This window comes from Macaca nemestrina, chromosome 6 (assembly GCF_043159975.1).
Source record: "Macaca nemestrina isolate mMacNem1 chromosome 6, mMacNem.hap1, whole genome shotgun sequence".
Lineage (NCBI taxonomy): Eukaryota > Metazoa > Chordata > Mammalia > Primates > Cercopithecidae > Macaca > Macaca nemestrina.
The window spans coordinates 159,093,023-159,114,951 of NC_092130.1; the positions used below are offsets into that span (position 1 = coordinate 159,093,023).

The 21,929-nt window shown below is 38.4% G+C and overlaps 1 protein-coding gene across 7 annotated transcripts in view; it reads left to right on the forward strand.

Annotated features, from left to right (window-relative positions):
- Nucleotides 1-21,929, forward strand: part of LOC105472967 (cadherin 12) — a 1,136,463-nt gene that overhangs the window by 1,088,583 nt on the left and 25,951 nt on the right. For all 7 annotated transcript variants that reach the window (XM_071099074.1, XM_071099075.1, XM_011726552.2 and 4 more), the window contains one exon: nt 4,179-4,315. In XM_071099074.1, coding sequence (XP_070955175.1) covers nt 4,179-4,315 — 137 coding nt within the window. The remainder of the gene's footprint in view (nt 1-4,178; nt 4,316-21,929) is intronic.

A 21,929-nucleotide genomic window follows, 5' to 3' on the forward strand; every position in this document is an offset into this window, starting at 1 on the left:
CCGGTTCAGAAATCAATGACAGACATACCTTGGATATATTGCAGGTTTGGTTCCAGACTACCACAATAAATCAAATATTGCAATAAAGCAAGTTAAACATTTTTTTGGTTTGCCAGTACACATAAACATTATGTTTACACTATATTCTAGTAAGTGTGAAATGGCATTATGCCCAAAAAAGTACATGCCCTAATTAAAAATACTTTATTGCTAAAAAACAAAAAAACAAAAAACAACAAAAAACAACAACAACAACAACAACAAAAAAAACACTGAAGATCATCTGAGCCTTCAGCAAGTTGTAATCTTTTTCGCCGGTAGAGGGTCTTGCCTTGAACTCAATGGCTACTGACTGATTGGGGTGGTGGTTGTTGAAGGTTGGGGCAGCTCTGGCAATTTCTTAAGAAAACAATGAGGTTTGCTCTGTCGATTCTTCCTTCCACAAAGTATTTCTCTGCAGCATGTGATGCTGTTAAGTAGCATTTACCTACAACGGAACTTCTTTCAAAATTGGAGTCAATCCTCTTAAAACCTGCCACCGCTTTATTAAGTTTATATAATATTCTAATTTTTTTGTTATGATTTCAATAGTATTTGTAGTATCTTCACCAAAAGTAGATGTTATCTCAAGAAATAACCTACTTTTCTCATCTATAAGAAGTAAGTCCCCATTTGTTCAAGTTTTATCATGAAATTGCAGCAATTCAGTCCATCTTAGGGCTTTACTTCTACTTTCAGTTTTCTTGTTATTTCCACCCCTCTGCAATTACTTCCTCCATTGAAATCTTGAGTCCCTCAATATATTCCAACCCATGAGGGTTGGAATAACTTCTTCCAAATTCCTGGTTTTATCTTTTGACCTCCTCTCATGAATCACCAGTGTTCTTAATAGCATCTAAAATGATAAATCCTTTCCATAAGGTTTTCAATTTACTTTGTCAAGAATCATCATAGAAATCACTATCTTTGGTAGCTATGGCCTTACAAAATATATTTCTTAAATAAGAAGACTTGAAAGTCAAAATTACTTTTTTGATCCATGGACTTCAGAATGGATGTTGTGTTGCCAGTCAAGGAAACAACATTCATTTCTTTATACATCTCCATCTGAGCTCTTGGGTGACTAGGTGCATTGTCAAAGAGCGGTAATATTTTGAAAGGAATTTTTTTTTCGTGAGCAGTGGGTCTCGACAGTAGACTTAAAATATTTAGTAAACCTGCAGCGTGTGGTGGCTCACGCCTATAATCTCAGCACTTTGAGAGGCTGAGGTGGGCAAATCATGAGGTCAGGAGTTTGAGACCATTCTGACCAACATGGTGAAACCCCATCTCTACTAAAAATACAAAAATTATCTGGGCGTGGTGGCATGCACCTGTAATACCAGCTACTCAGGAGGCTGAGGCAGGAGAATTGCTTGAACCTGGGAGGCGGAGGTTGCGGTGAGCCAAGATCACACCATTGCATTCCAGCCTGGGTGACAAAATGAGACTCTGTCTCAAAAAAAAAAAAATTAATAAGCCATGCTGTAAACAGATGTGCTGTCATCCAGGCTTTGTTGTTCCATTTATAAAGCAACAGGCAGAGTAGATTTAGCAAAATTCCTAAGGACTCTAGGATTTTTATAATGGTTAATGAACACTGGCTTCAACTTCAAATCACCACTTGTATCAGCTTCTGCTAAGAGAGTCGGACTGTTTTTTGAAGCTTTGAAGCCAGGCGTTGACTTCTCTTTTCTAGCTGTAAATGTCCTTGATGGCATCTTCTTCCAATAGAAGGCTGTTCTACATACTTTTAAAATCTGTTGTTTAGTTAGCCACCTTTATTGATGACCTTATCTAGATCTTTTGATAACTTTCTGCAGATTCTACATAAGTACTCCCTGCTTTACCTTGCACGTTAATGTTATAGAGAAGACTTATTTCCTTAAACCTCTTAAACGAACCTCTGCTAGGTCACATTTTTCTTCTACAGTTTCCTTACTTCTCTCCAATAGAATTGAAGACAGTTAGGGTCATATTCTGGATCAGGCTTTGGCTTAAAGGAATGTTGTGCCTGGTTTTATCTTCTATCCGGACCACTGAAGTTTCTCTATAACCACAATAAGACTCATTTGCTTTTAAACCATTCTTGTCTTCACTGGAGTAGCACTTTCAATTTCCTTCAAGGACTCCTCCTTTGCATTCACAACTCGACTGTTTGGCATGAAAGGCCTGGCTTTTAGACTATCTTGGCTTTAGGCATGCCTTCTTCACTGAGCTTAATCATTTCTAGCTTTTAATTAAAAGTGAGATATGTGTGACTCTTTCATTTGAACAGTTAGAGCCCACTGTAGAAATATTAATTGACTGATTTTCAATATCGTCGTGTCTCAGGGACTAGGGAAGGCCCAAGGATCAGGAGACAGATGAGGGAACAGCTGGTTAGTGAAGCAGTCAGGACACACAACGTTTATTGATTAAGTTTACCCTTTTATATGGGTGCAGTTCATTATGCCTCAAAATAATTCGTTGTCATTCAAAATAATTTCAATAGTAACATCAAGTATCACTGTTCATACATCACCCTAACAGTTATCATATTAATTAAAAATTTTGAAATATTACAATAATTACCAAAACATGACACAAATATGAAGTGAGCACTCACTGTTGGAAAAATGATGCTGATGAACTTACTTGACACAGGGTTGCAACAAACTTTCAATTTGTAAAAACGGCACTAGGGGTGAAGTACAATAAAGTGAAGAGCTGTAAATTAAGTTATACCTGTACTAACAAGTATAGACTAGTATGGAATGATATATTTCAGATATATTTCACTTGTAAATGCAAGTGATCTAGAACTGAAATAACATACAAACTGCTACAGTTTCAAATAATCAGCTTGTCAAAATAAATAGTTTGTTATGTTGAGATACACATCCCTTTACTGACTTTTCACCATGAACACTTTCTTTGGAGTGGGGATTCCAAGGGACTGACTAACAATGATGCCATCTGCTTTCAGCCATTGTTTGAAATGACCTCTCTTTGGTACCAGGCTAGAATAAAATGATGACAAATATTTTGTGTATTGTACCTTTTGATTAGCAAAATCTTTTCCCATGAAATGTTCTATTTAAAATTGGTAAGACTATATAATGATAATCATATGGGAAACATTAATGACCTGGTTCAAACATCAATCTAAAACTTTCTATTTTAATTTGGACAAATTCCTTCATGTCTCTATGCTTTCTGTTTTCTTATACATAAAACAGATTGATAATACTATTCTTCAGACATTTCATATTCTCAATGTGTAAGCATTGAGAATAATGTCTATCAAATGGTCATATTTTAAAATGTTAATGATTGTGATGATTGAAAACACATGTTGGAAAAAGAATTTCACTTAATATCAATCCATATATCTACTGTTACTTAAAGATTTAAATACATGCATTTTTTATTTTGCTATTCATTTTCTTGGAATTTTTAGTCCAGTTGCTTCACATAGGGCGACATACATTATTATCAAATCTGTCACATAATAAACATGATAAAGAGACATCATTATCCAAGGTCACTGGTTTTTTTTTTTTAATGTTGACTGATATATAGTAAAACAACAATGAAACAATAAAATACACAACAAAATAAAACAACAATGACCATTTTATATGTGCTTGAGGAAAATATTTTTGTATAATCACCAAATTGTCAGTTAAAAAATTTACCTTTTGTTTCCATGATGTTATTTTTCTATCTTTGGAAACAAAGATTCTACCTCTGTTTTGGCCTGGGTTCTTTGTAGTTGTTTCCAGGTGCTTCTCTCAACCCTATTTCCACAGCCATAGCCACTGTTAAGGAATTTTTTACTGCTTTGAAAAGTTTTAATATTCAGCAGGTTAAGGAAACTCATGGTCAGCTTTAGAATTTTAGTCTCTGCTGAGCTTTCAAGGTGCCAAGACCCTAAAATAACATGAACAGCAGAAGTACTAAATCTTTTATTATTTCCAGTTTCCCCTTGAGCATACTGACTTTGCAATAAAGAAGCTGTCATTTACACTCTTCTTTATTGCAAGGTGGGTAATAGCTACAGGGAGAAAAATAAGGAACTGTGTCAAGTTAGCCTAAGTGCCATTATGATTAATGTGTAATCATTGCACATTTGCATCTACTCTTTTCATATACAGGTACTTCATAGATTGGAAGAGTGATGGGGACAGCTACTTTACAATAGATGGAAATGAAGGAACCATCGCCACTAATGAATTACTAGACAGAGAAAGCACTGCGCAGTATAATTTCTCCATAATTGCGAGTAAAGTTAGTAAGTATGGCATGGACAGAATCAATGTTATACTGCAGTTCTTTGGATTTAAGACTCTTAAACGAGTCCCTGCTGAGATGTTTTTCATTTTTGGACTGACAGCTGAGTGGTCTCGCGGGGAAACTCAGAAACCTGTTCCTTTTCCTCACAGCGTAAGTCCAGAGAAATTGTGACAGCTGCCAATGAGTCCTGTTTGCAGGATTGCATGAATATCTAGTAGTGCATTTCATTGTGTGACCTCATCCTTTTCTATGCTCTACCCTCAAAAATTCACCCGAGTATTAATTTCTCTTCCACACGGGTTCCTTTTACATATCGTTGGGAATTTCACAGGGCCAGGCAAGGCAAAATAATTATCATATATAATCACCCATTCTGAAATATTTTCTGACATCGAAGAGAGTACTTAAAAACTCATACATCTTCCCTTTCTCTCCCTTTATTCAAATTTATTTTTGATTACTATCACTGTGGAATATATAGGAGTTTCCATTGCAATTCTTCAAGGAGTGGCTCAAAATGTTTACAATTATTAGGAATTATTTCTTGAGTTGGTTTCTGCTTGGTTCAGAAGAGAATGCTCTAGACTGAGAGTGCTTATAGGTTTTATTTGTTTGACAGAACAATCAAGGTTATTATCACAACTTTCTCAAGTAATGTATGGGGGTGAGAGTGGTGACGTTTGGCTCTTGAGATAGTTGTTTTTAATAAAAGTGCATCTCCCCATTCCTTTTACTTATGGTCTCTTGAAAGGTTTGGAAAAATCTCAACTGAATCTCTTCCATTTGCTTCCTTCTTGTTTTATTTTGTGCATCTGGTGTAAATTTATAACACTTTAGCAGCTAATTCCAACTTTCCATGCAGGGAATAGCTGTGAGCGTTTCTGCTGAAGGGTTTTGATCAGTCCAACTCAGTGGGGATGTAAACATGAAAAAGTTTGGTTTGTCTTCAACAACTCCGTACAAACATGAATAATCAGATATCCATTCCCACAACCTCATGACATCTTTAGATGATCCCATTAGTTTTAGGTTATTTTCATTATTAAAAGTAAGTCTAACAAAAAAGATCATGCAGCTTCTGCCTTGCTCGTTGGAACAGTTATTGTTCTCAAGTATCATGTAAGAAGTCTGACTACCCGGAGGCTGCCATACTAGAGAGGTCACATTGTGGTGCTCTAGTTAACTCCAGCTCAGCTCTGCGTTCCAGCCATACCTCCCAGTGTTCTGGAAATGTGAGTGATGCTGTCTTGGAGCCTGTAGTCCAGTCCACTTTACTAGCAGAATATCACAATGTAAACTTCATCAATGCCATGTGAAATGGAATATTAACTCAGCCAAATCCTGCCCAAATTCTTACCCACAAAATTGTAATAAATATGAAAATTTATTCGTCACAATTTTACAATATTTCTCAATTATTAAAAGCAACTACACTTTGGTGTTTGCTGATACATGGGAACAGATATCCGAAGAACTCAAAGACAACATAATCAGAACTTTCATTCCTTGGGGATGGAGCTATTGATTCTCCAATTTCTTGCAATAGAAAGGAAAGACGGAAGTTTTTAAAATGCGTAAATCTCTATTAATGTAGTGCCAATATAGTGCTCCATTGGTTGCCACCTTTTTTTTCTTATTTTTTAGACATAGTCTTGCTCTGTCTCCCAAGCCGGAGTGCAGTAGTGTGATCTTGGCTCACTGCAACCTCCACCTTCTGGGTTCAAGTGATTCTTCCGCCTCAGCCCGCCAAGTAGCTGGTATTACAGGCATGCACCACCACACCTGGCTAATTTTTGTACTTTTAGTAGAAACGGGGTTTCAACATCTTGGCCAGGCTGGTCTCGAACTCCCGACTTTAGGTGACCTACCTGCCTTGGCCTCCCAAAGTGCTGGGATTACAGGAGTGAACCACCTGCCGCCATTTTTAGGACTAAACTGGAATGGCAGTAAAGACAGTTGTTGAAATGCTAATTCTCGTGTAATTTTGTGAATTATTTGCTGTTGGGGGCTCCAGGTGTCCCCTCCGCATGGGAATCTGACATGGACACCCAGTGGTAGACCTTATAACTTCTTAATTCTAGGGCCCCCTTGCTTAGCAGGCGGCCTCTTTGGGTAAATTGATAGCATGATTTCTCGATTTTAGGTCCTTTCTCCTGTGTCCAGTTGACCATGGGAAATTCACTCATTTTCATGACATTAAAACCGGTGTATGATGGGTTGCCACGATATTGCAGGTTTCCTCTGCCTTGCCATCTTCTTTCATATCTGCCCTCTTTGGGCAGTCAGGCTTGGGATGATCAGCGAGTTAGCTTCCAAGCAGTCATATGGTAGGGAGAAGAGAACGACAGTCTCTCCTTCTTGAAGGGCTCCCATCCTTATTTTCTTTGTTTTCCCCAAGTCTCCTTTCACACCTGGCGTCTTTCTCCCCTCCCATACCACATCCTATTATAGTCACATATGTTTTCCTCATTCATTTCATGCTTTCATTTATTTCATTTATGCAGAATTTGGGGACAGCTAAAATGTATCAGAATTTTAAAAATCCTCTTGTTTTCTAAGATCTTTGAGAAATATGGTGAAAATGAATTGTCTAAGTTACAGAATAGAAGACCTCTGTGAACCATGTTACTTTCACTCTAATGGCGGGGATACAATAAGTGACAACTGACCAGTCACTTCAATAACTTCTACTTATCATAAACATACCATCCATAATAAAATATTATTAAGTAGAAAACTATCTAATCCTACCTAAACGTTCCTATTAATACACAAACAGGTGCATATTTCCTTGATGTAGAGATAGTAGGCCCATGTGCCTTAACTCCAGATGGATGTCTCAGATAGTTTATTGATTGCTTCTACTGTAGCTGTGGCAGGTCTCTTTCTTTCCAGGGACTCCCTGGGCTATGAAAGCAATTATCATAGTATTGAAGACACTCATAACAATAAGGTCTAGTGCCTCCTTTCAGAGCCTTGAGCTTCAACCATTTAGAAAATGGAAGGAAGTATGAACGTTTATAGTGGAAGCAAGTGTCATTGGTCCCTGAAAGTTTAGATCTTAGAATCCTAATTTGTTAGTTATCAATATCATTGGTGCATATGCGGGCTCTGTCACACTGCCACCTGCTGGCTACAGTTGTTGCCTAAATGAAAATTAGGAATCCACAGGGTATGGATGCTAATAAGTTATGTTGCCCCTCACTGGGTCATAGGCAGAGCTGGGACTTAGACAAATAAAGAAAATATGTGCACAATCTAAGAGTGATGCCAAACTAACATTCTTAAAATTGACTTCTGGTTTATTCTAGTATCTACTCAATGACCAATGTAAAGATTTTAGAACCGTAAAGGAAATCTGGTGTGACAAAGACTATATATCTGTATGAAAAATAAAGAGGCTAAACACGTATCATGTGGTAAAGATTCTATAAGAAGAGTAGGTAATTTAGTTTGAATGCACAGCTTAAAAGTAAACTTTATTCATATTCTAATGCCTAAGACTGTCTTCATTGATCACACTAGCCAGTTGAGCAGGAATATCATCATCGTGAATAAATGAGAAATGAATAGCCCACACTTGCCCTGCCAAGAAAAATGAAATTGCTTAAGTATACCTTATTGCAGATTGAACTAGCATATGTTTCGGCTCTGACCCTTTTCTAAAAACTCTCAGGTGAAATGAAATGGCACGATGATTGAACAACTTCCAATTAATTAAAAAGCAGTCATTAATCAGTGTTGCTATAGTAGGAGGTCCAAATAATTTTATTACACTTCTAATAATTCTTTTATGCATTACTGCTTTGCTGTTTTTATTATATTAACCTTGAGTATTTTCAATAAGACAGAGACTCCAAACTTTACTTCATTCACATTATCAGAAAGTTTCAACAGGCAAATGTTTCTAGGATTTTTGTGTTACTTTAACAAATGTCATTAATTAAAGATAACTAGCCAGACAAGGTGGCTTGCAACATAGTCCCAGCTACTCAAGAGGCTGAGGTGGGAGGATCACTTGAGGCAAGGAGTTCAAGACCAGTCTGAGCAACATAGTGAGACCCCATAGTGAGTCTCAAAAAAGAAAAACAAAATTAACAAAAGGAAAAAGAAAGTTAATAAATAAATAAATAAAGATAACTAAACATAACTTCACTAAATCCTTATATTTTATATGATTATAAAATCAAAAGGTGATACTGGAGATAATTCTTTTCTTGGTCCTATTAGTTATCAAAATGGCAATGAATTGGTCCCGTTTATTGTGAAATAAGTAAAAAAACCAATGGGTTCCCTTACTAAATGCTATATTGAAAAAAGTTTACATACAATTGTATCATTATGAGTTGTGATTAAGTTGTTAGATAATTAATTTTTAAGGTTATCTTCTCTATAGAGCTATTTTATGCTGTAACTTTTTAAAATTTCACATAAAGTAATATTATCTTCATATGTACAGAAAATCAAATTTCAAGATTGGTACCTATAATTCAGATTCAACATAAATTCATGCATTTTTTGGTATCACCTGTATAGAGTACTATCTGTGAGCAAAATATTATTTGTTGTGGGTTAGGAGAAAACTGATTAGGACTGGTGTCTATTCTTAAGGACATTACAATTTAGGAGTAGTTATAAATTGACCAGATTTGTAAATTGTGGTAAGTAATAAGTATGCAAATTATGCTGAATTCCAGGGAAATTAGATTGAAGTGAACTGTCATATAAACTTCAGAGGTTGCAGGCTTGCAAAAGATTAGGATTGACCACAGTATGGTCATGAAGAATTTAAACAAAAAAAAAAAAATAGAGAGAGAGAGAGAGAGAGAGAGAGAGGTAGGTAGATAGATAGATAGATAGATAGATAGATAGATAGATAGATAGATAGATAGATAGGTTTTTCCAGCAGAATTTTCTGAATTTTTTTTTGGCTTGTATGCCAAATAGTCAGCTATGAAATGTATTATCAGAACATATGAGAAGTGAGTACCTAATTTTTCTAGAATAACATTAAGTAACAATAGAATAAAGTAATAAACTATTTGAATAGCCTTCTATGCATTAACTCATCTGATCCTTTCAATGAACCTGCAAAGTGAGTGTTCTTGTAAGCATTGTAGTCATGAGGAATGGACTCTTGATATATTTTGTCTGTAGCTCAGTGTCACACAGCTAATGATGACCAGGCTCGGACCAACACCCTGCAGTCTCTCATTCCAAAACACATTCTGTGAATTAGATTGACAACATTTCCACAGGGAACATATTCATCCTGCTTCATTTATTTATTTTAAATAATTTAGGGGGTGTGATTGGGAGATGTTGGTCAAGTAATAAAACAATTTCAGTTAGATAGGAGGAATAAATTCAAGAGATCTATTGTACAATATGATGAATATAGTTAACACATTATATTCCTGAAAAATCTTGACAGAGTGGATATAAAATGTTTCTACAAAAATTATAACTATGTGAGGTAGTGCATATGTTAATTAGCTAGAGTTATTCTACAACTATATATACTTTGAAACAGTGCATTGTACATGGTAAATACGTACAATTTTATCTGTCAGTTAAAATATTAACTTAAAAATGTTAGTGGTAGGCTGGGCGTGGTGGCTCACGCTTGCAGTCCCAGCACTTTGGGAGGCCAAAGCAGGTGGATCACTTGAGATCAGGAGTTCGGGACCAGCCTGGCCAACATGGTGAAACCTTGTCTCTACTAAAAACACAAAAATTAGCTGAATATTGTGGCAGGTGCCGTGCCTATAATCCCAGCTACTCGGGAGGTGGAGGTTGTAGTGAGCCAAGGTCAAGCCACTGCACTCCATCCTGGGTCACAGAGTGAGACTCTGTCTCAAAAAAAAAAAAAAAAAAAGTTAGTGCTAACAACTGTCAAGGTGATTTCCATTGTGTAGATAAATAATAGCATAGTTAGAAAGGCTAAATATTTTTGTTTGCAATGTACATATAGTTGAAGTGAAATACATATTTATTATCTATCCATATTTAAGCTTATTAGATGACTTACATATTAAAATCCAATAGAAATTTGCATTTTAGAAAGAAAAAACAAAGACTCAGAATAGAATTAAAAATATGTATGTAATGTTATGTACATGACAGTGGTATAGTTAGGTAGATTTCTTTGTATGCCCAATAAACGTGAATTACCAGGGTCTCAAGCTACAGTAAGAGTTCCTAATAACTTAATTGTGAAGGACCTGTCCTGATAATTTCCCTTGTACATTAAAAGAGTTTGTCTACCTGACATGATACTCTTATTTAATCAATATTTATTAAATAACTTTATGTTTAATTAATCAGAGTGACAATTTGATCAAAATAATAGCATACTTAGTTGATATAATTACAAAATGATGTGTCAATTAATCTTACAATGAAATGATATGTAATACCTAACATGCCAGACTCTTTGAAATATTGAAAAAATACAGCCTCATTATCAGTAATTTCTCAATACCTCAGTTGGGAAGTGATGAACAAAAACATACTTGGTACTTATGACATGACAACTATGTGTTTTTCACCTTGTGTTCAGTGGTGTCATCATAGGTCCTGTCTTGGGGCGATTGAGTGATGAGAATTAGTTAAGACACATAAGACGTATGAACCAATGTAGACCTTCAAAATCAGGGCAGAGGGTGGGAAGGAATAAGACTTTCTGGCAAATATGTTCAATGATGCAAGCAGCATATGGCGCTCTCAATATGGTGCCCCTGAATAAGGCAATCTTAATTATAAATGGGGCGGAGGATGGCACATAAATAGAAGATGAAGTCACAAATATCCTAAAAATGGGTGGAGCATAATACTGGTAATCAGAAGTGGGTCATATTTAGGTTTTAAGGGTGGAAAGACAGCAACATTTCTTTGAAATATGTTCTCAGTTTCCACACCGCTATTCATGAACAGGTCTTCAATTCTTGGGGAGGAAGAGTGCAAGAACTTAGAAGGAAAACCTACTCCTTATGTATGGGTTATTAGTTACTTATGCTATGTTACAAATGATACCAAAATTTGGTAGTTTAAGCAACATTTATTATTTTACAGTTAGGAGAGTTAGGAATCCATTTATGGTGGAGCTTTGTTCTCTTAGGTTTCTCTCGTACGACTGCAACTAAGTTGACTCAGTGGTTGATAGCAAGATTCAGTGTTCTGTAAGCTGTTGGACCAGTAACTATACCACACTGCTGTTTGATCTGAAGCTGCCTTCTGTTTCCAGCCACAGGAGCATCTCCATAGAGCAGTTCACAACATGGCAGCTGGCATGATCAAAATGAGCAAGAGAAAGAGAAAGTGCCAGCAAGATGAAAGTCAGCTTTTTATAACTTAATGTCAGAAATGACATCTCCTCTTTTCCCACACTCTTTTTATTGGAAGCAAGCCACTAGATTCAGGCCATACTTAAAGGAAAAGAGTGACACGAGGGTGTGAATATCAGGAGGTGGGGATCATTGGGAGCTATTATAGAAGCTTGCCTACCATATGGGCTCTTGGCAATCGGACAAGTCAATTGAAAAAGAAGAAAATTTAGAAACCATATTGGTTGGCCTCTAGGCACTGAAAATGTCATGAGTGATGCAACAATCTGGTTAAATACATTAAATATAAAATCAAAATACAGAGTGCTCCCAGAGAGAATACAATAAGTAATTATTTTTGAAAAAAAAAAAAAGTGTACTTTGAAGACCTAAACATAGTGTGTCACATAGGAAGCTCCATATGAGCTGAGGATTTAAAAGATTAAAAAAAAATAGTCATGGAAGAAAGGAGGCTATTCTAGATTGAGGAAACATTTTAAGCAAAGACATAGATATGAAAAGTCATTCTGAGGTCAGATATTGCAAGCAGTGTGGTATAGTTGCTGCCAAGCAGTAGACATTGAGAAAGGAGGCTGAGGCTTCATTCAACAGAGTCTTCAAAGCCTTGTGAGAATCTGCAGTTTTTCAGGTGGCACTATGAGTCTGTCCTCCTTCTCACTGTATCTCCTCTACCTGTGTGCCCCCAGCTTACTATGGATACAAGAAGCATTTCACTTCTCCAACTTTTCCTATCTGTTCCTAGGCCTGCATTTCTGTGAGCCAGCACTGATTGGCTTACAATGTATTCACCTGGGTGACTATACAGTTAACCTTATGAGTGATCAAGTGACAAAGAGGTGTGGATTCTTTGTGGTGTTTGGGCAGAAATATTCTCCTCCATAATTTGGCCAGACTTGTTTTCAAAAATGGTATTAATAGTTCTATTCACTTTGAGAATAGGCATCCTTGGTTTGGCCTTTTCTTTTCTGGCCTTCCTGAAGGTGAATCACAGCCACCTGCATCAGAGACACCTGGAATATTTCCTAAAGGGAAGATTCTTGTACTTCTTTCAATACATGGTGAATCAGAATTTCTGGGAGTACTGCCAAGAAATCTCCATTTCAAACAAGCTCCCTGAGTAACTCTAAGGAACACTGATTTGAGACCCACTGTGTCATTCTCAAATTTGAGTAAACAAAACAGTGTAATCAGTTACCATGAATATATGTACTTCCTCAAAGACTGTAGTTGACTTTTCAGGATTAAACATAACCATTGGTTTCAATTCCAAATTGATGTCAATCCTTTCTTCTTTCAATTGCCCAAATTACTGCTTTCCTCTTATTTTTTGTAAATGCCTTGTTTTACGTGAGTGTAGGTAGTTTATTTACTGTTTTCTAATTTCCTTTCTTTTTCCCAAATAACTATATAAAACTATTTTGTATTCTCAAAGAGAGGTAAGTGTGGTTTATACTAGAATTGCCAACATTTTATTAGTACTTGTATATTAGTCATTGTTCTCTAAAGGGACAGAAGTAATAAGACAGATTAATATATGAAGAGGAGTTTATTAGGAGAAATGACTCACATGATCACAAGATTTAGTCCCACAATAGACCATCTGCAAGGTGAGGAGCCAGGAAGTCAGTTTGAGTCCCAAAACCTCAAAAGTAGGGAAGCAAATAGTGCAACCTTCAGCCTGCGGCAGAAGGACGGAGAGTCCTTGATAAATCACTACTCTAAGTCCAAGAGTCCAAAACCTGTGGAACTTGGGGTCCGATGTTCGAGGAAAGGAAATATCCATCTGGCACAGGGGAATAATGAAGGCCGGAAGACTCAGCCTAGTCCTTCCGTGTTCCTCTACCTGCTTTTATCCTAGCTGTGCTGGCAGTTGATTAGATGGTGCCCAATCAGACTGACGGCGAGTCTGCCTCTCCCATCCCACTGACTCAAATGTTAATCTCCTTTGGCAACACCCTTACAGACACACCCAGGAACAATGATTTGCATCCTTCAATCCAATCAAGGTGACACTCAGTATTAACTATCACAAGTCCACCCCTTGTCAACTTGAACCCACACACATCTCCTGAAATCATATATAATCACCAAATAAAGACAACAATAAGATCATAATTATGCCTAACCATAATACAGCTATCTTTCTTACAACCAGAAGCACACTAATCATTAACCTAAATGCTATTCTATAAAGTTAACAACATTTAAATGCTGATATGCAGTCAATAAATCTTATGTCACATGATAAAGAAAAAAAGGAAATAAAATAAAGATATTTTCTTAGTACAACTGTATACATGTTCTTAACAAAATAAGGTGGAAGTACTCATGACAATTACAGTCCTCATTTCTTCAGCTGGTCACATGGTCGTAGCTGGTATTGATGACTACCTTCTCCTACTACCCGTTCTGTATTCCCTTTGCCTTCAGCAAGCACCTCAGCAGATAGTGGTTTTTTCCCTGGTGGAGTGACTCAAACATTCATTCCTGAAAAGTCTGGGCCATCTGTAGTCCTGCCTGGATTGAACTGTTGTTTCCAGTTAACTTTAATTACAGAGCATAGTAATACTACTAAGAGATGCCCTAAGGGATCTCCTGTATTCCACACACACTCTTCTTTACCTCCATTGTGGAGTAGTGGACGAATTTCATCTTGATAGTCCTAGTCAATCACCTCAGTCAACAGTGTAACTCCCTTCTTAGCCTGTTGACTTAGAGGTAGGAGGAGCCCAAAGTGGACACGTGGTATCTTAACTTCCAGTTTAATGGAATCGTGTCTCCTGGTGGATCTCTGGATCTAAGACCTCTAGGCCAGCAGAATGTAATGTTGCAGTTATAGGAAGCAAAAACTTTGCTAGTGGGTCACTAGAAGTGATGGTGAGTGGTGCCACTTCCACTTCCACCCTTTGATTCCTGGACCCGTGACCCTTGGCTATGGGAGAAACAGTACCATATACTTGACACTGATTCAGAGCACAGACAGTCTTCTGGAGAGCTCTGCCCCAGCCCTGCAAATTATTGTCACCTATTTGGGCTTGTAATTATGACTTAAAAAGGCCATTCCACTGTTCCATCAATCCAGCTACTTCAGAATGATGAGACACATGGTAAGACCAGTGAATTCCATGAGAATGAGCCCACCTGTGCACTTCTTTAGCTATAAAGTAAATGTCTTGGTCAGAGGCAATGCTGTGTGGAATACCATGATGGTGAATAAGGCATTCCCTGAGTCCACAGATGATAGTCTTGGCAGAAGTATTGCGTGCAGGATAGGCAAACCCATATCCGGAATAGGTGTTTGTTCCAGTGAGGACAAACCAATGTCCTTGCCATGATGGAAGAGGTTCAGTATAATCCACTGCCACCAAGTAGCTGCCTGATCACCCCAAATAATGGTGCCATATCAAGGACTCAGTGTGCTCTCTGCTGCTGGCAAATTGGGCACTCAGCAGTGGCCGTAGTTAGGTCAGCCTTGATGAATGGGAGTTCTTGTTGCTGAGCCCATGCATAACCTCCATCCCTACCACCATGACCACTTTGTTCATGGGCCCATCAGGCAATGACAATAGTGGCTAGGGAAAGAGGCTGAGTAGTGTCCGTTGAATGAGTCATTCTACCCACTTGATCATTAAAATCCTCCTCTGCTGAGGTCACCCTTTTGTGAGCACTCACATGAGGTACAAATATCTTCATAGTTTTTGACCACTCAGAGGTGTCTATCCACATACCTCTTCCCCACGTTTCTTTGTCATCAATTTTTTAATCATGCTTCTTCCAAGTCTCTGACCCTCCAGCTAAGCCATTGGCCACAGCACATGAATCAGTATATAATCACACATCTGGCCATTTCCCCTCCAAACAAAGTGCACAACCAGGCGGACTGCTCAAGTTTCTGCCCACTAGGAAGATTTCCCTTCACCACTGTCCTTCAGGGCTGTCCTAGAAAGGGGCTGTAGTACTGCAGCTGTCAGTTTTCAGGTGGTGACTGACTGTCAGGCAGAAACATCTGTAAACCAGGCCCTTGTCTTCTCTTACTCTGTCAACTTCTCATAGGGAACTCCCCATAAGGTCACAAGTGCAGGTTGGGGGAGAGAAGGCAGGGTGGCAGGAGTGTGGAGCATGGACATTTGAGCCTCTTCCTCATGTAGCCTACTTGTGCCCTCAGGACCTGCTTGAGTCTGATCACATATATACCACTTACATTTGATGATGAAATGCTGCTGTGCATGACCCACCTTATGGCTACGTGGGTCAGAAAGCACCCAGTTCATGATAGGCAGTTCAGGTCTCATGGTGACTTGATGACTCATAGTCAAATATTCAGTTTCCACCAAAGCCCAGTAACAGGCCAAGAGAGAGACAGGAGAGTAGTTATCTGCAGAAGCAAAGCAGATAACAGGAGAGTACTTATCTGCAGAAGACGGCAGGGCCTTGCTCAAAAATCCTAAAGGCATCTGCTGTGATTCAGCTATGGGGGCCTGCCAAAAGCTCCAAGCAGCATCCATATCTGCCACTGACACCTCAAGCATCATTGGATCTGCTGGGTCATATGGCCCAAGTGGCAAATCTGCTTACGTAGCAGCCTGGACCTGTTGCAGAACATTCTGTTCTTGACCCCATTTAAAACTGGCAGCCCTTCAGGTTACTTGATAAATGGGCTGGAGTAACACACCCAAATATAGAATGTGTTACCTCCAAAATCCAGATAGGCCTACCAGGCATTGTGCCTCTTTCCTGGTTGTAGGAGGGTCCAAATGCTGCAACTTATCCTTCATCTTAGAAGGAATATCTCAACAGGCCCACACCACTGGACCCCTAGAAATTTTACCGAGGTAGAAGTTGCCTGAATTGTAGTCTTATTTATTTTCTATCTTCTGTATGCAAATGTCCAATAAGTCCAATGTGCTTACTGCTTCTCACTCACTGGATCCAATCAGCATAATGTCATCAATGTAATTAATCAGTGGGATATCTTGTGGAAGCAAAAAATGATCAAGGTCTCTCCAAAAAGAGGATTATGATACAAAGCTGGAGAGTTTATATACCCCTGAGGCAGGACAGTAAATGTATGTTGCTGGTCTTTCCAGCTGAAGGCAAATAAATTGCTTCTGGTGGGCCTTATGGACACAAATAGAGGAAAAGGCATTTGCCAAATCAATGGCTGCATACCAGACACCAGGAGGTGCGTTAATTTGCTCAAGCAATGAAACCATATCTGGTACAGCAGCTGCAATTGGAGTCACCACTTGATTAAGCTTACGAGAATCCGCTGTCATTCTCCAAGATCCATCTGTCTTCTGCACAGGCCAAATAGGAAAGTTGAATGGGGATGTGGTGGGAATTACTACCCCTGTGGTTTTCAAGTCTTTGCTGGTGGCACTAAACTCTTCAATTTATCTAGGGATGCAATATTGTTTTTGATTTACTAATTTTCTAAGTAGAGGCAACCCTAACGGTTTCCATTTCGCCTTTCTCACCATAATAACCCTCACTCTACCAGTCAAAGAGCCAATATGTGGGTTCTGCCAACTCAGTATTTCTATGCCAATGATGCCTTCTGGCACAGGGGAAATGAACACAGAGTAAGTCTGGGAACACACTGGACTCACTGTAAGTCAGGCCTGAGCTAAAATTCTATTAATTATCTGACCTCCATAAGCCTCTACTTTAACTGGAGGACCACAATGATGTTTTGGGTCCTCTGGAATCAAGGTCAACTCAGAGTCAGTGTCCAATAATCCCCCAAAAGTCTGTTCATTTCCTTTTCCCGAATGCACAGTTACCATGGTAAAAAGACAGAGGTCTCCTTGGGGGAAGATGGGAGAAAGATTAACAGCATAAATTGTTGGTAGAGTAGTGGGGTCCTTCCTCAAGGGGACCTGGCCTCTCTTCATTCAAGGGGTTCTGGGTCTGTAAACTGGTACAAATCTGGAATTGATTGAGAAACCATGATTCTCTGTTTTTAGAGTTCAAATTAGTCTTCTGTTTACTTGATCTGGAAGTTTTCTGCTTATGTAAATTAAGTAAGAATACAGTAGGCTTCCTGTAAATTTAACTTCTAGGAACACTGTGATTAATTAGCCAATGCCAGAGCGCTACACGAGTCTGACCATTTTGATTGCTGCTTTGCCTCTGCTGTCCATTACAGTAGCTATGCCCACCTTGCTTTTGATGGTTGAGTGCTGTCTCTTGGCCCCTGCAACCTTGGGATCCAATTATTCCCATTGCATTTAAATTTTGTAGTTGAGTGACTGTGGTTCCCAACATAAGATCCCACATACAGAGAAGAACAATCACAAAACTCTTCAAGGATGCAGGTGCTGCCCTCACAAATCTATTTTGGAAAGTATTGGTGACACATATGTCTTCTAGACCCTCCCAGGTGGGATGAATAGGTCTAAAGTGACTAATCTACTCTAGCATCACAATCTCCCTAAGTCTTTGGATCCCTTCCTCTATATTAAACCAAGGGAGATTATGCATTTCCAGCTTACTCACAGTGGTCCATCTTTTAATCCATATTTCAGCTAACCAAGCAAATAAAGTATTAGAACCTTTTTTAATACCACTAACTGCAATATTAAATGCAGAATCCCTACTTAGTGGGTCCAAATCAATAGATTCAACCTGATTCAACTTTATACTCCTTCCACCATTATCCCACACCCTTAATATTGATTCCCATGCCTGTTCTCCAGATTTCTGCTTATATAAATTAGAAAACTCAAGAAGTTCTTTTGGAGTTAGTGTACCTCCTTGTGGATTACCCTCTGAAAGTCACCTCTAGGGTCCCGTTGGGACTTTAGTCTAGTTATAAGTCTAGAAGCAAACAGGGGTGTTGGGGGTAGGTCCTGAAGAGTACCAACATTGTCTGGTCTGACAACTGCCTCATGGGAGGCCATAACTGTTGCCTTAGGCAGTGCAGGCTTTATCTCCTCAGACAAATGTGGAAAGGCTGATGGCAGTGTGGGTGGGGGAGGGGATGTTGCCACCACTGGGAATGGGAAAGCTGTTTCCTCTGACAATAAAGGCTTATCAGGGTTTACAAGCTGTGTCCTTACCTTTATCAGGGCCCTCTCACTGGTTCCCATTCCCAGGTGCAGGGTCCCATTCTTTTCCAATGCCCTCACTTTAACAGTAATCACCTGACAAGGCTGTGCATGTACTTTTTGTTGCAGGTAAGCTACTCTCATGATAAGACCTTTTGTCTGATTTTCCACAATTTCAGCTTTTTCTCTATAGGAGATAAGACTCTCACTCAGGGCAATCTTAGAAAATTTGAGGCTCAGCATCTGCTTCTGGACCCAGGAGTTAGACTCCCTGAGTTTATTGTTTTCCTTCATCACTTTGTCTGGTGAACAACTAACTTCATTATGTTTCTTGCTTCTCCACATATGGTCAAAGGTATTATGTACAGAGTCACAAAACTCCTTGCCTCTCATGAGCAATGAATCAGGAGTATAAAATTCATTTATTTTGCATAACTCCCTAAACAGTTCACACCAAGGACTATCAGTGTTCTCCATACTATTAGAAGCAAACTCCTTAGCATTTTTGAGTCTCATCATATTAAGCAGCCAACTCCAGAAACCCCAAAACCAGCTAAATAAATTTGTCCTTATAATTATATTTCTCTAGAACCACTCCTGGTACTAAAAGTTGAATTAGTCAGGGTTCTCTAAAAGGACAGAACTTCTAGGAATGATGAATATAAGAAGGGAAGTTTATTAGGATAATTGATTCACACGATCACAAGGTGAAGTCCCACAACAGGCCATCTGCAAGGTGAGGAGCCAGGAAGCCAGTGCAAGTCTCAACACCTCAAAAGTAGGAAAGGCAGTAGTGCAGCCTTCAGTCTGTGGCTGAAGGCCCAAAAGCACCAGGGAAATCAATGGTGCAAGTCCAGGAGTTTATAAGCTGAAGAACTTGGAGTCTGATATTTGAGGGCAGGAAGGATCCAGCACAGGGGAAAGATGGAGGCCGGAAGATTCAGCTTGTCTAGTCCTTCCATGTTCTTCTGCCCACTTTTATCCTAAGTGCACTGGCAGTTGATTAGATGGAGCCCACCCGAATTGAGGGTGGGTCAGCATCTTCCAGTACACGGACTCAAATGTTAATCTCCTTTGGCAACACCCTCACAGACACACCCAGGAACAATACTTTGAATCCTTCAATCCAATCAAGTTGACACTCAAATTAACCATCACAACTTCAAAGAGTAATACTTCAAAGCGAGAATCACTGATAAAGTTTTCACATCATTTCCTAAAGCACTGTAATGTATCATATACATGGGAAATAATAATCATTAACATCACCATAATCATCAATTTAATTTAGAAATAATACCATTTTTTCTCATTATTATGTTATGTAAATGTAATGAAATCCAAATTTATGTTGTGATAGACTATATTTTATCTTAAATTTTCAGCAGCTTATGGGTACATTACTGTAATCAAACTGCTCAGGAATACTTTAAATCAATCTAATTGCTCCATCAAAATCACATGTAAAACTATAATGCCAGGCTTATATTTTTCTTAATTAGTATCTCATTATCACAGGAAATTAAAACTACATGATGAACTTTTCACCTAAAGGTTGAAATTTGGATAAAAATTATATTTAGACATGTAGATAAAATTCTTTTTAACATCATATACAAGAGAGAATTCACAATTAGAAAATATTTTTACATGGAAATGTTATTTTGTTGACATATACTATATCATATTGAATCTAATTACTATAGGAATAGATTCAATATGATATAGTATATGATAATACTTATAAGTTCATAGTATCAAAGACTCTATTTGGGCCAGGCACGGTGGCTCATGCCTGTAATCCCAGCACTTTGGGAGGCCGAGGCGGGTGGATCACCTGAGGTCAGGAGTTTGAGACCAGCCTGACCAATATTGTGAAACCCCCTTCTCTACTAAAATTACAAAAATTAGCCGGACGTGGTGGCATGTGACTGTAGTCCCAGCTACTAGGGAGGCTGCAGCAGGAGAGTCACTTGAACCCGTGAGGCAGAGGTTGCAGTGAACCAAGATTATGCCACTACACCCCAGCCTGGGTGACAGAGTGGGACTCCATCTCAAATAATAATAAAAAAAAAGACGGTCTCTGATACATCTTTAAATCTCATGGTCTACAGTACTTTCTGGAACATATGGATATGTACATAATTAATATATGTAAATCAACATTATTATATCACAACTTTTATGTATTAATATTTCAAGAAAATATTTATCATGAATATAACAACAACATTTTAGTACTCATTTGTTTATTTATTCCCTAGACACAAATTTTACAAAAAATAAAAAATAATGTCTTCCTCAGATGAGTTTCCAGCCTAAAGGACATCAGACATAGTGAACTGTCAATTAGAATACTGCACTAAAATGGTTTGTTGTTGGTGTTGTTTTTGAGATAGAGTCTTGCTCCATCACCCAGGCTGGAGTGCAGTGGCGTGGTCTTTATTCACTGCCACCTCCGCCTCCCAGGTTCAAGTGATTCTTGAGCCTCAGTCTCCCGAGTAGCTGGGGTTACAGGTGTGTGCCACCCTGCCTGGATAGTTTTTCTATTTTTAATAGAAGTCGGGTTTCACCATGCTGGCTAGGCTGGTCTTAAACTCCTGGCCTCAAGTGATCTGCCAGCCTTGGCCTCCCAATGCATTAAAATGTTAACACAGAAAAGAAGCAAAGCAGCAGGGGGTCAGAGGAGCAGACAGAAAGATACCTGGGAAATCTGCTGCAGTAACATGGCATCTAAACTAAGAAGTATAAAACTTAGGGGAATAATAGTGAGAAGAAGGTAAAAAGATAATTTCATTGGCAGAAATAGCATACATCAAACTCTAGAAGTGGAAGAAAGCATAAAATATTCAGAAGAATATACAGAATTTCAGAATAGGAAAGAAAAATAAAAAGAAACAGAGGATGAGTACGGGGTGTAACTCCTCTCTCTGTGGTGTCTGTGTCTCTGTCTCTCACCATACCTTTTGCCTCCCAATAATGAAGAAAATCCAGATGACAAATACGATTTTTTTTCTCAGCATATTCTGATATTTTGATTTTTATCCTGAAGCAAAAATGTACACACTGAGGAGATATAATCAAAGACAGAAATTGATCTTACCAGTATTTTTGAAAATTTATGTTGGTTACAGTGTAAACCAAAAATAAAATTCTAAGCCCAACAACTCACTGAATGGACCCCTCCTCTCAACCAAGGGGATTCCAAAGTAAATCT